The sequence below is a fragment of the Gopherus evgoodei genome, chromosome 3 (assembly GCF_007399415.2).
Source record: "Gopherus evgoodei ecotype Sinaloan lineage chromosome 3, rGopEvg1_v1.p, whole genome shotgun sequence".
Classification (NCBI taxonomy): Eukaryota; Metazoa; Chordata; order Testudines; family Testudinidae; genus Gopherus; species Gopherus evgoodei.
In genome coordinates this window covers 224,042,860-224,057,277 of record NC_044324.1, presented here as the reverse complement: position 1 = coordinate 224,057,277, position 14,418 = coordinate 224,042,860, and the positions used below count along the sequence as shown (strand labels likewise).

Below are 14,418 nucleotides of genomic sequence, written 5' to 3'. Positions count from 1 at the left end.
GTTTGCCTTAGAAAGGAGACTAGAGGGGAATGAGTCTATAAAATAATAAATGGTACCCAGAAGGAGATCAGGAATTTTAGTTCTCTGTCTCATGACCCCAGAACCAAGGGGATGCCATCCAATCAAACTAAAAGGTGGCAAATTCAAAACAGAAATCCTTTTTCACACAATTTGTAATTGGACTGTAGAGCTCACAGCCAGAGAGAGTCATCAAGGCTAAGAACTTAACGTGATCCAAAAAAATTGGGTACGTGTGATTATCAATCATTAACTATAACAATTCTAGATGATAACCTTTGGAAGGGATACTAAACCTCATGCTTCAGGATTTAAGCCTGTCTTTTCTCTATTAGAGATCAGGATGATGCCTAATGTGGGCAGATTACCCCACATCTACCCACTGCAGGGTTCTTACACCTTCCTCTGAAGTGTCCCGTGCTGGACTCTTGTCAGAGACAGGATTCTGGACCAGGTAGACCCTGGGTCTGATCCAGCCTGGCAATCCCTATGTAATAAAACGGAGTAGGAGTATTCCTACTTTGTGAAGACCTTTGAGGTTTTCAGATGAATTGTTATAAAAGTGCTGAATTATTTCCCACCTGAAGTAATGACTGGCCAGGGAAATGATTGCAGTATTGGAGGATTTAGACTTCAGGTAAGGAATAAACAGGAACAGATGTTTTCTTACAGATCCTATTTTCATAGGAACTTCCCAAGTGATATATCTTACGTAATAAGTGTGGCTAAACAAAACAAGTCCTTATAAAACATCTTCTGGATACCTTTGAACATTTTCTGTACCAAGTCTTGATGTGACAGATGGGTCTGAAATTTTTGACGCTAAGAACAGAGTAGAAATAATTGTTTTGGTCTTTATCTTGATTAACACTAGTTTTAACCAAGTCTTTATTGTCAGTATTACCATAGCTCCTAGGAGCCCAAGTCATGGGCCAGAACCCCATTACGCTGGGCACTGTGTAAATAATGAAGAAAGACAGTCCCTGTCCAAGGCGTTTACAGTCTAAGTATGATGAGGAAGAACAGGTGGATACAGACAGGGAAACATTGAGAGCATTAAGTGTCTCTCCCAGATCACCTTTTTACCTCAAGAGGACTGGATGGGACAGCTTAGAGCAGCGTTGACTAGCTCCATCTGCCAGAAAAGGTCCCTGGGGCACAAGGTACTTGTCCTCTCTCCTGTCTGCCTGGTTCCCACTAACCAGGTGCAAGAGAGCAGGAGTGAAACCCATCTTTCCTGCATGGCCCTTCACAATATGGCACCAGACATTGCTTTGCTGAAGACTGAGCCTTCAAATTCAGAATCGTAAAGGCAGGGTGCTGTGATTCGCCACCCAGATGTTCAGTGAAGCTGCTCATAGCAAACCCACTGAATAGGAGACTGAGACAGGTAGAGGGAGGCCTTTATCATTCAAATCACCTACTTGCTCTCAGGGAGTCTGCACAGATGAAAAGGTAATGTTATGCGATGGGCAGCTGGAGTATTCCTGGGGGTCTGTCTTCACACTCTGCTGAACTTACCAAGAGCCAAGGAATTATGATATTTGTTTTTGTGAACTCAGAATATAGCCCAGTGTGTTTGATTCTGTGTAGAGCTGTTAAATCTGCTGTGTTTGAAATCATCCCAACTTTGAGAGAGCCATGCTTATGGGTGTGTGTTCCTGGGCTGGACGCTGTTCAGAATACTCCAAAGCTGAAGTTCTGAGCAGACTAAAAATGCTTCCCCAACCTGTGGTTCTTGTTTGTTGCATCATAACTGGCTCAGTCAACTCCTTTTGCTCAACTGACTGGTGAGAGGTTCTCTATGCTGTGGGTCCCGTTCTCTGATTTCACTTCAGTGATTTTATAGCATTTCCTCTGTACCTTTAAAAGCTCTCTTGGAAAGAAACCATGGCAGCAGTGGACATTTGCCCCCTTCAAGAGGGACTGCAACACAAGCAGAGAGATAGACACAGCTGGGGCTTTGACCAAGCTCATGAGACACTGGTTGCACAGTCCTAGTGGCTTATACTAGCTAAACCCAGTAGGTTCCTAATCTGGCTGGAGATGGCACAGTGGCTGATCCATCAAGCTAGCTTTCCACACATGATCACTTAAGGTGCAAAGAGGTGCTCTGGTTCTATCTTAGGGTTTGTTCTTGTTAGCCAGGTCGCTGAGGGTGGAAATTGAGTAGTTTGAAGTCTTGCAAGCGGTGTCTTATGTGTCCTTCTAACTGACCAGAAAATCTCACAACTTGGTGAATCACTTTAAATTGCTCCCCCAAACAACTTGATTGCATTCTGTAGTCCAGAACTGAAGAGAGAGCACCTTCAGACATCTGATTGATATTCAGACTCTGTGAGCCATTAGCGTCCTGTGAAATCAAGTTTCTGATATGGAATATTTAAATCTACAAGATGCAGTCACAGCTGCCAGCAGGGTTTTAAAAAAATCCATTCTTCCATAGGGAGAAAGGGAAACTTTCCCAGGCTGGGGCCATCATGTTTTGAAGAATCTCTGGTTTTACTGGGGGAGGGAATGTTTCTTACTCTCCTGGGCCGTTAGCTTTGCACCCGTAAATGAACAGTGTCACTTGATGCAGCGCTGTCTTCCCAAGTCTGCGGGCACAGCGACAGCATGTGACACTATTGATAGCTTTGCCCGGCTGCAGCACAGTGGAAACTGGGGATCGACAAGGCCTAGCTGGCATCAGTGGGTTGTTTCACCCTGCTAGGTCCAAAGCAGAGGACTGAGGTGAGGGCTAGAGTTCTCTACCCCTTTCCCACCGTTTTAACAAGTGCCACGAGGTTCTGAGATTCTACTTCACCTAAAAGGAGAGAATTGCTCCTGTGTACTTATTCTGTAAAGATGAACATTACAGCAGGTCCACAGTTTCCTCAGTGCCACTGAGCCCCCTGCCACCAAAAAACAGACAAACAAAAAGCTGGAGAATATAAAGTCATGTTAGACTGAACATTACCGGATGGTTGAGGCCATTTCTGATTCTTAGGCTTCAGTCTGAAGTAGGAGGGTCTTAACCGCTTACCTGGAGCTTTGACCTGTTCTGACCTTGGTCAGCTGCAGGGTGCGTGTGGTGCTTAAACTACTGCCCTCTAAGAATCAAACATCAAGCAACTAATGGTTTGTTGAACAACACAAGCTCTTCCTGTTGTACCTGGACCCCTCACCTCTGGTTATTGTTCTCACAGGTTTGTGGTGGAGATAAGCCTTACATTGCTCCATCAGACCTAGAGAGACAGCACCAGGATTTTAAAGAGTCAGCTGTCAAACAGTTCTGTTCTGTGAAAAAAATGGGAGGAGAGGAGTTCTGTCGGCGCTACCAGGAGCAGCTTGAAGCGGAGCTCGATGAAATCTATGCAAACTTTGTGAAGCACAATGATGGCAAAAACATCTTTTATGCTGCTCGTACCCCTGCCACTCTATTTGCTGTTATGTTTGCCATGTATATCATCTCAGGACTGACTGGCTTCCTTGGTATGAACTCCATCGCTAGCCTGTGCAATCTCATCATGGGGCTAGCGCTAATATCCCTTTGTACTTGGGCATATGTTAAGTACTCTGGGGAATTCAGAGAAGTTGGAACAGCCATTGATCAAATCGCTGAAGCACTATGGGAACAGGTTGGTATCTATTTCACTATGAAAGTGTCCTTTCTTGGATGAGAGTGCCAGTTACAATTCCTGTTTAATGCTGTTAATCAAAAAGGGTTCTAGAGCAGAGTAAAGAATCCTTGTTCTTCTGGAAGGTAAAATAACTCAGAAATATAGACGTGTAACTTTCAAGGAGGATACCTTGGAGAAATTAGAGTAGACTATAAAGCCAGCCCAGGATATCATCCACTGTCTAATTATCTGAGGTCCTCGCTGACACTAAGTTTTGAGAGTAGCACACAGGTGGAAGGATTTTTAAAAAATCCTTGTTGATTACTTTTCTCTGAAAAGTAAATTTTAAAAGCTGGTGAAGGATTCTTAGAGGTAAGTTAAGGTTGTTGTACCTGTTCATTTCTGATATGGTGCATGTGAGACTCCATACGATTATTGGTGCAAGTGGTGTGACACCACAACATTGCCTAGAATCATCTCTGTATCTCTCATCCACGTGCTGTTGGATAGCATGCATGGCACTGAAGAGAAGGCTAATTAAAGACTGCAGGGAAGAAAATTAGAACTAATGAATACCTGCAAGGAATCCAGCTTGCAGTCACTTCCATAGGAGAAATGGCTGTGCGCTCTCATATTGGGAAAACAGACTGGTTTAAATATTACTGATAACATTTGAGTAGCATAGTGGCTGGTATAGTTGCCAATATAAAATGTTTGTTGGAACCAGTGGTTCTCAACCTGTGGCCCAGTCACCACACAGCTGTGGCCCATGTGACATTCTCACGGCTATACAAGATTTTGTGTGGATGTGGTTCATATAGCACATAGAAAGCTGCATATGTGGCCCACAATAGTAAATAGGTTGAGAACCACTGGCTGGAACAATTGGCCTCTCAAAAGCCAATACAGGATATGACCTTACATTAAGGTAGCAAATATGGTAAATGAATTTTCATTCAACTCTTAATTTGGGAACATGTAATTTTGCCTTTATAGCCTCAGGCCAATTTTGTTGCTACTTTATCTAATTGGCCACCTGTAGGGGTAACTTTGCGGCTAGCATATAGGATTTGTGACGGCTTTTCAGAGATTTAATAGGTAATGCGTTTAGGAAAGGTTACTAGAGATTCTATAGCTCTAATACCTATAGTACAGTGGAATTGAAACTTTTTTGGATGTGATGCTCTGAGTAAAAATAAGTAATGACTTGTGTTGAGCTCTCAGATGAGAGATGTGATGCTAAAAAGTGACAAGCAAATACTTGTATGAGGTAGAAAACCAATACTTAAGGCCTCACAATGGAAACTGGTTTAAATACTGACTCTCAGTTCAGGATCACTGTATGTAAAATGGTACGGGGCAATGTGCAGGATAGGACTAATATGGTGATAAATCTTTGTCCTCAGCTGTGTAAATTACCTTTGACAGATTTTCTCTTATTAAGTTGCAGGAAGCAAAACTAGAGGATAGGGTTGTAACTTGAGGAAATCTGATAAATTCTCGTAATTTACTTTCTATGTCCTAATTCCTGAAGCTTTGAAAAAAATCCATACCCTCCTGCAGTGCGATGTAAACTCTGACTTCGTAATTGTTTTGTCCTAGCTTGAAGTGGCTTCCTCGAGTGTAGACTTCTTCAGCATCATATGTAAAACTGGGGTTTCTAAGCATGCGGTTGGGTTCTCTCTCAAGGAAGAGACCAGGTCATAGTAAATCAGCACTTAAGTTTTGCCAGCAGAGGGAGCTATGTTGGTTCTGGGTGTGGGGAGGAAAATCACACCCCTTACTGACCTAGCTATGCTGACCAAGATTCTGGGATAGGTGCAGTTATACTGGCATAAAAGCCTTTTGCTGGTTTCACTTAGGCCAGGTCTACACTACGCGTTTAAACCGATTTTAGCAGCGTTAAACCGATTTAACGCTGTACCCGTCCACACTACGAGGCCCTTTATATCGACATAAAGGGCTCTTTAAATCAGTTTCTGTACTCCCCAACGAGAGGAGTAGCGCTAAAATTGGTATTACCATATTGGATTAGGGTTAGTGTGGCCGCAAATCGATGGTATTGGCCTCCGGGCAGTATCCCACAGTGCACCATTGTGACCGCTCTGGACAGCAATCTGAACTCGGATGCAGTGGCCAGGTAAACAGGAAAAGCCCTGCGAAATTTTGATTTTCATTTCCTGTTTGTCCAGCGTGGAGCTCTGATCAGCACGGGTGGCAATGCAGTCCCAAATCCAAAAAGAGCTCCAGCATGGACTGTACGGGAGATACTGGATCTGATCGCTGTATGGGGAGACAAATCTGTTCTATCAGAGCTCCGTTACAGAAGACGAAATGACAAAGCGTTTGGGAAAAAAATCTCCAGGCTACACAGTGCTGCGTGACAAGCGTAACGGAAAGCCAGACGTTCATGGAGGGAGGGAGGGGGTACTGAGGACTCCAGCTATCCCACAGTCCCCAGCAGTCTCCAAAAAGTATTTGCATTCTTGGCTGAGCTCCCAATGCCTGTAGGGTCAAATACATTGTCCAGCGTGGTTCAGGGAATAGCTCGTCAATTTACTCCCCCCCTCCCCCACGTGAAAGAGAAGGGAAAGAAATCGTTTCTTGACTTCTTTCAATGTCACCCTATGTCTACTGAATGCTGGTGGTAGACGCGATGCTGCAGCAGTGAACAGCAGTATCTGCTCTTCTCCCCTCCCTGGTGGCAGATGGTACAATATGACTGCTATCCGTCGTCACCATCAGCCCATGCTTGATAACTGCTGAATACCCCTGGCTGGCCTCAGGGGCGCCTGGGTAAAAATAGGAATGATTCCTGGTCATTCCCAGTAGATGGGACAGAACAGCTGGTAACTGTCCTCATCATAGCAACTAGGGGCTGAGCTCCATCAGCCCCCTCCCTTTCCTGTGTAAAGAAAAGATTCTGTACTGCTTGGACTATCATAGCAGCGGGATGCTGGGCTCCTTTCCCCCACACTGCTTAATGTCCTGCCTAGACTATCATAGCACCGGGAGGCTGACTCTCCCTCATTTTATCTCACTAACAAGTCACTGTTTCTTATTCCTGCATTCTTTATAACTTCATGACACAAATGGGGGGGACACTGCCACGGTAGCCCAGAAAGGTTGGAGGAGCAGGGAAGCAACGGGTGGGGTTGTTGCAGGGGCACCCCCGTGAATGGCATGTAGCTCATCATTTCTGAGCGATCTGACACGGAGCAGCTGTGCCCTCCGATACACTGCTTCTCTAGTACACTTGCCCCATATTCTAGGCAGGACTGACTCTATTTTTAGAAACCATAAAGGAGGGATTGACTCAGGGAGTCATTCCCAGTTTTGCCTTTGTGCCCCCGGCCGATCTCAGCCAGGGGCACCCATGATAGCAGCAGACAGCACAGAAGGACAGATAACCGTCATCTCATTGCCAAATTACACTGGCAGCAGATGGTACAGAACGACTGGTAACCATCTCTGCTATCATGCAAAAGCAAATGAACGCTGCTGTGTAGCGCTGGAGTATCGCCTCTGTCCGCGGCATCCAGTACACATACGGTGACTGTAAAAAAAAAAAAGCTGAATCGTCTCCATGGTTGCTGTGCTATGGCGTCTGCCAGGGCAATCCAGGGAAAATGGGCGCGAAATGATTGTCTGCCGTTGCTTTCCCGGAGGAATGGGCGCGAAATGATTGTCTGCCGTTGCTTTCCCGGAGGAAGGAATGACTGATGACATTTACCCAGAACCACCCGCGACAATGATTTTTGCCCCATCAGCCACTGGGCTCTCAACCCAGAATTCTAAGGGGTGGGGGAGACTGCGGGAACTATGGGATAGCTATGGAATAGCTACCCACAGTGCAACGCTCTGGAAATCGACGCTAGCCTCGGACCATGAACACACACCGCCGAATTAATGTGCTTAGTGTGGCCACGTGCACTCGACTTTATACAATCTGTTTTATAAAACCGGTTTATGTAAAATCAGAATTATCTCGTAGTGTAGACATACCCTAACTTTGCTTGGGGACTCTTGCTGGTGAAAGCTCCATTCCAACTAAGGTTTTGCCAGTACAGCTGTACCGACTAACCCTTTCTAGTGTAGATAATGCAACTGGTTCAGTCAGACACCCCCTTGGGATTATTGTCTGATGTGCTGAAATAACCTCTGAGCCAATTTTTTTCTGCCAGCTTGGGACTCCAGAAACCTGCCTTGTTGAGCCAGACACGCTTAGCCTGCTGCAACGCAGAGCCAGGGTCTGGTCCACCACCCCCAAAGCTGCGGACTTAACTGAAAACAGCTCAGCAGGTCACCTGTCTCCAGCACCCAGATCCCAATGGGATCCAAACCCTAAATAAATCTGTTTACCCTATGTATGCTTTATACAGAGTAAAACTAATAAATTGTCTACCCTCTGTAACACTGATAGGGGAGCAAACAGCTGTGCATCTCTCTCTAGGTATTAATCACTTACTCTGGGTTCATTAATAAACAAAAGTGAGTTTTAAGTATAAAAAGTAGGATTTAAGTGGTTTCAAGTAATAACAGACAGAACAAAGTAAGTCACCAAGCAAAATAAAACACAACACGCAACTCTAAGCCTAATACATTAAGAAACTGTTTACAGGTAAATCTCACCCTCAGAGATGTCCCAGTAAGCGCCTTACTAGTCTGGGCCCAATCCTTTCCCCAGGTACTGTCCTTGTTAGCTCCGGCAGGCATCTTAGGTGAAAAACGGGCTTTCTCATGATTGGGGCTCGGCTTTCTCTCCCATCCCCTCTTATAGCTTTGGCACAAGATGGGAATCTTTTGTCTCTCTGGATCCCCACCCCTCCTTCTAAATGGAAAAGCACCAGGTTTAACATGGATTCTGCCATTCTTTCTGGGCTCGTGAACACAGGAAGGCTTGCAAGTAAACAGAGCCATTTACAACCAATTGTTCTAGTCAATGGGAGCCAGCAAGATTAATGTAAACTATCATCAATGGCCCACACTTTGCATAATTACAATAGGATCTCAAGAGTTATACTTTATATTTCTAGCTTCAGATACAAGAATGATTCATACATACAAATTGGATGGACACACTCAACAGATCCTAAGCTTTGTTATGCTACCTTACAAGACACCTTTTGCATAAAGCATATTCCAGTTACATCATATTCACACTCAGCATATTTCCATAAAAGATATGGAGTGCAACCTCACAGACACCTGTCACTGTCATTGGACTGTGCGTTATCCTGTGAGTGAAGAACCAGTTCCTCTCTGATTGCTAGCCTAAGGCCTGGCTTACACTTACAAATGAGATTGACCTATTTGTGTTGCTCAGGGCTGTAGTTAGTTCAACCTAGCCCTCAGTGTCGCCATGGCTACTCTGGAAGAATTCTTCTGTTGACCTAGCTACCGCCTCTCAGAGATGGGTTAGCTACGTCGGTGATGGATGGGTTCTTCCCAGCGCAGGAAACATCTACACTATGGCTCTCTTGGGACTCAGCTGGAGTTGTGTTGCTGCAGCAGCAGTAGTGTAGATGTGCCCTTAATCGTTCTGAAACTGAAGGTGGATTTCTTCTTTGTCCAGTGTCTCATGCATGTTCTTGCTACTGACTTCTAAATCTCTCTGCTTTTCTCTTTGCTTCAGAGGAATCCCAGGAAGGTGAGAAATTAGCAGTAATTAGTCTTATTAATTAGTTGCTTTTATTTTCCTACTGCTTGCTGCAAGTCCTTTTCCTAACAGCTAAATTCATATTTTAGGTGTGTTCCAAACTCTTTGAAGTTGTTAGACGTCGAATGATTCGCCGTGTTCTTACATCAGCGCAGCGACAGCGACTCTCGTCCAACAATAACAAGAAGAAAAATTAGACAGTATTTTACATTTCTTTCTGTATCTGAAGTGTTCACACGTACACACATAGGACAATAAGCAGGACCGTCTGGGCCGGTCTGCATAAATGCTGTAAACATACCAGATTGATGCTGCTTATAGGGTATGGAACTGCACATCCATCTTCTAGGACCTGTAAAGTGGTTTGAATTCCGTGAAATGATGCTGTGTCGGAGGAAATCGGTTTTGTTCATGATTCACCTCGTTACTGTAGCATGACAGCTTTTTAGTGCATCACATTTTTGTTTTTCAGATTCCAAGATCTTAATTTTTTTCATTACTTGAATTCTTGTATTTTATGTACTTTAAAGAGTTATTTGATTTACCTCATCTTTATTTTGCACATTTCTCATGCCACAGGTATTGAAGCCCCTGAGTGATAATTTGATGGAGGATAACATGAGGCAGTCTGTAACAAACTCTATCAAAGCGGGCCTCACTGAACAGGTGTCTCATCATGCCAGGTTAAAGACAGACTGACAGTTCGTCTCCTCTTCAACTCTGCCCTCATCCTAGACATGCTGTACAATGAGAACTCAATGAAAATAAACCAAAGTTTACAATCAACTATAGATGTAGTTTAGTCTGACTGGCTTCACTGATTGGTGCCATCAAGTGTGAAAAATGAGTTTGTCAACGTTAAGCATTCTCTTTAATCTGCTTCTAAGACAGACCAGTGCCATGAAGACTGGGAAATGCGGGGACTCTAAATGCAGTTGTTGTGTGTTGTGCACGTGTCCCAGGGTGAGTGACTTTCCTCCTTTCCTGAGATGGTGCAGTGTCTGGCGTGCAATGGAAATGTATCCTCTGTACAAGGGTATTTCAGGGAAGTAATTGTCAAATGTGTACAAGGAAATCTTGTAACCGTTTAGCCACCCAATATCCCATTGGAACTTTTAAGTTCTGGAGTATTTATAAAATCACTGTATCAAGAGTCAGATTGAAATGTCAGTGCTAGCTGGCATCAGTGAAGCCAATATTGAGCCACTGTATAAAGATCTTGCTTTACTGCTTTTTACATTGCTGTTATCCCAATGCATGTTGGTTCCTCACGAAAAATGACATTAGAACTAACTATTGTAACCAAGGAAGTGATTCAAAGTGTACATTTGTCTTGCCTTTTTTGATTCACAAACTTTGTCCTACAGGAGATGCATATCAGAAAACTGAGCTGTCTTTTTCTGCAGTTTAGCCTTCATGTATATAATACGCCATTAATTTTACTGGGGGGAAGTTCCATCCAAAAAAAGTTGCCTACAGCTATGAAGCAATGAGTTAGGACTGTCTGTACAGCGTGTTTAGTTTTTATTTTTAAGAAGTCAGATAGGGCGTGTATATGAAATATAAATATATAAATACCATTTTGTATCAAAGTTTTGTAGTTTATGGCAAAACCTGGTTCTGTGGTAGGCTAAGTACAGTCCCCGTGACGGAATGCTTGTGGCTTATGTAAACGTGTGAATGCATAAACAGTTTGATGTTTTTGATATATTTGTGATATTTACCTGCCTTGAGCACTGCGATCTCTCACCCCCTGAGAAATCAATGGGAATGTTGGTTGTGAAACTTCTTGTCCTCTGTTGCATTTTAAAGTTATTTCCTGTAATTTATTTTCAGTACATGATTAAAATAAGTTGTGTATATATGAAATGAAACTCATCTTTCTTCAAGAAATGGTGGTGTGTATGTATTCCACTTCATAAATCATGTCAGTTATTTAAAAGATCAAACAAGAATTTGTGCCAAGTACAGCACGCAATATGCTCCAGCTTTTAATGAAGATGAACTTGAAAGTATATTGCTCCCCTTTCATGCTAGCATGTATCTCTTTGAAAGAGAACACTTTGTCTAGCAAATCTTATAAAAAAATATATATATATTTTTTGTGGTAGTGGTGTAAGATCTCATCCTAATTAATACCTCAAAGCATGCTACTTCACTTGTTGAGTTGCATGTCAGTTTCCAAACTTCATTGATTGTATTTTTCAGAAACTTTGTTTTGTTATGGATTGTGACCTTCAATTCCATATGTATTAAACTGATATGAACTAAAATGTTCTAAAATATATACAATAAGCCTAAAAGGTAAACTAAATAACATCTTAACTATTTCAGTTTCATCTGAAAATGATCAGTTGTGCAATGGATCATTTTGCTACTAGGTAGGTAATGATGAATGCAAAAGTGTGAAACTGATTGGTTAAAGCTCCTAAACTTCCTTTTTCAGACAAATCAAGGAATCGAGTTAAGTCTAAAAATATGATGCACTCAGCATAAGGGAATTCTGCCATGATTGTTCAGTGCAATAGGCAAATTCAGCTGGGAAACAATTGGAACATCGATGTAGCTTGTCTATATTTTTTTTCCTGGAGTAACAGGTGTTTTGAGTCTGGAGAAAGTCTTTAACTGAGAGACAAGGTGTGTGAGGTAATATCTTTTATTGGACCAACTTTTGTTGGTGAAATAGATGAGCCTTCAAGCTACCAGGAACTCTAACTAAAACAGGCATGTATATTGGGTTATGTGGTTTCTTTAAAATTTAACAAGATTGGATGCAGTTTAAAGTACAGCAAATGGAACATCTGAAGGGGTTTTTTGGTTGGTGTTTGACAATCCAGTAAATTACAACAAAGATAAATGAGAATTCTACATTGCCTTCACAATAGTGCCAACTTACTTACTCCACCATAGCACTCCCTTCTTTCTGAAGGATTGTTGAGCTCACTTCACAGCCCCTCAAGGTGCAGCCTTTATAACACTGCTGGCCATCAGGTTGCAGTGGAAGGATGTATGTCACTTACAGCAAAACTGCTCCTTGGATATCTTGCTAAAAACCTATACACAAATGTTAGCCTAATGAGATCCTAAAATAGTTGAACGATTGCAGGCAACACTTCTTACATTCCCAGTTCTGGGTCTAAAGCAAATGGTTTGATATGCCTTCTCCAGTATATAGTTTGACTTTTGCATGATCTATTTTGTTTCAGAGTAAGTTAAACTTCAGTTTATTTCAGCATTTCTGAACTGCTTTCCATCTCTGTAACAATACCTGTCTTTCATCTGGTTTTTTCAAGAGGAATTCTGCATGTCAACTGGCTTGTTGTTTTAAGCTACCATAAGCATTCCACCAGAAAGTGTTTTAACACTGAACCTTCAACTGGAGGCCCTTGTGTAGGTGGCTGCTTGTATCAAAGACTGTTGTGCAGGGGTAAAGTGGAGCATGGTGGCAGCTGTACGTATGGGCCTTCAACTTCTGTTCTCCTTTTTGTGGCAACAAGAGGAGAAAGCTACTGCTAAACCAGTTTGGCTGACCTATAACACAAGTTTGCACCAACACTCAAGAAAAACCTTGTGTGATGTTCTAACTCAAATTCCAAACCCATGTCCATCTCTCAACCCACATCCTGGTGCCAAGGATCCCGCAGCTGCTTGAAGTAGCCTCCTCAGCACTACCACTTTGAGACTTTTTTTTTAAAAGCTTCAGTGACTTACACCAAAATCTCAGCTGTTTAAATCTTGTAACCCTCCTGGCTGTAAAGTAAAGCTTGGACCTGTGACCTCACGCTCTGAAACTTAAGCTTAAAAATCATTTCTAAAGTACATGTGTCCTGTTTCTGAGTAGCTGAGCCCCTCTCTCTCTCTCTCTGTCCAAGGGTGCTGTTAGGACAATACAGCATTGTCAAGCAGTGTTACCCTCTTGCACAGAGATGAAGGGCTCTATTTAGGTCACATTGTCCAACAGCCCTGGGATTAGCACAATTAGATGGGATCTGGAAGCTATGTTTTCAGATCCTAGCTTTGCCTGATTTGGAATATGGACCTCAATCCAGGTTTTCCGTATTCCAGGTGTACCTCTTAACCACATTGCTGTGGTTAGGTACCTCTACCCTGTCTCAGGTACCTAACTTGAGCAGTGGTGGTGTGACTGGATCCTAACCAACATTAAGTGCCTAACTACCTCTGAGCATGTTCTAAAGACTGAACAGTGGTGGTGGAACTGCCCTTTGCTCTGCAGGGTTGTGCATGCTCCCAGGCTCCTCCTGAACTTATCAAAACACTGCTTGCCAGCAACACAGTAGCAAGAAACATCTTAAGCAGGCTGGACTGAAGTCTATTGCTATTCCTTTTGGATTGAGTGTTTGCACTATTTGTCACTGACACTTTTAAATTAGAATCCAGACCACACCACTCCCCACCCCAGCTGAGAGTCACAAGTGTTAAACTATACCTATTTCTCTGATGTCTGCATAATCAAGCTATGCCTCTTCCTCTATTCTAAGTTCGGAGCAAAGCAAGGGAATCCCTACCTGGGATTTTTCTGGTAGTTTTAAACTCTCTCAGATGATGATATAGATTTACCCAGCTGGCCAAGGAGTAAACCTTCCCATGCTTCTATAAACAGCCTGCTGAGGGCAAAGTATGTTGTCCTGCTGTAAAGCTCCTAAGCTGAAACCGATTCCTTTCTGAAAGGTTTAAACAGCACAGTTGCCTATCTTCTCTCTAAGGCCAGGACTGACTGCTGCTGTGGAGCTAGACTGTGCTATGGAGGACTGCAGTGTAGAACCAGTAGTCAGAGCCCCTCCTTCTGCCTCAGCTCCACCAGCAAGGCTCATATACCCTCTAAGAACCTAGATGAGCTGAGGATAGTGTCCCCCTAGGGTACAGTACTAAGCATTTTCCAGAACTTTATTTTCTAAAAGACTGTCCAGCTGTTTACTCACTAATCATCACAGCACCCCTGTGAAGTAGGGGGTAAGTATTACTCATTTTACAGCTGGGGAAACAAAGACACAGGTAAAGTGACTGTCCAATAGCTGACACCACTGGCATGTTACAACTGAAGACCTCCCTGACTCTTATTTTTAGCATGTTTTGAGGACCAAGAGAGACTTGAAGCTGAAATCCAAAACCTGACACTGG

At 43.1% G+C, this 14,418-nt stretch overlaps 1 protein-coding gene across 2 annotated transcripts in view; it reads left to right on the top strand.

The window, feature by feature from the left end:
* The window catches only part of ATL2 (atlastin GTPase 2), a 57,252-nt gene extending 46,381 nt beyond the window's left edge, over positions 1-10,871 (top strand). The window contains exons 12-15 of one of the 2 annotated variants that reach the window (XM_030558257.1): positions 3,207-3,638; positions 9,256-9,270; positions 9,369-9,479; positions 9,859-9,940. In XM_030558257.1, coding sequence (XP_030414117.1) covers positions 3,207-3,638; positions 9,256-9,270; positions 9,369-9,476 — 555 coding nt within the window. In that variant the 3' untranslated portion in view covers positions 9,477-9,479; positions 9,859-9,940. Of the gene's footprint in view, positions 1-3,206; positions 3,639-9,255; positions 9,271-9,368; positions 9,480-9,858 lie in introns of both variants that reach the window. The other variant, XM_030558258.1, reaches the window with a different exon arrangement.
* The last annotated feature ends 3,547 nt before the right edge of the window (positions 10,872-14,418 follow it).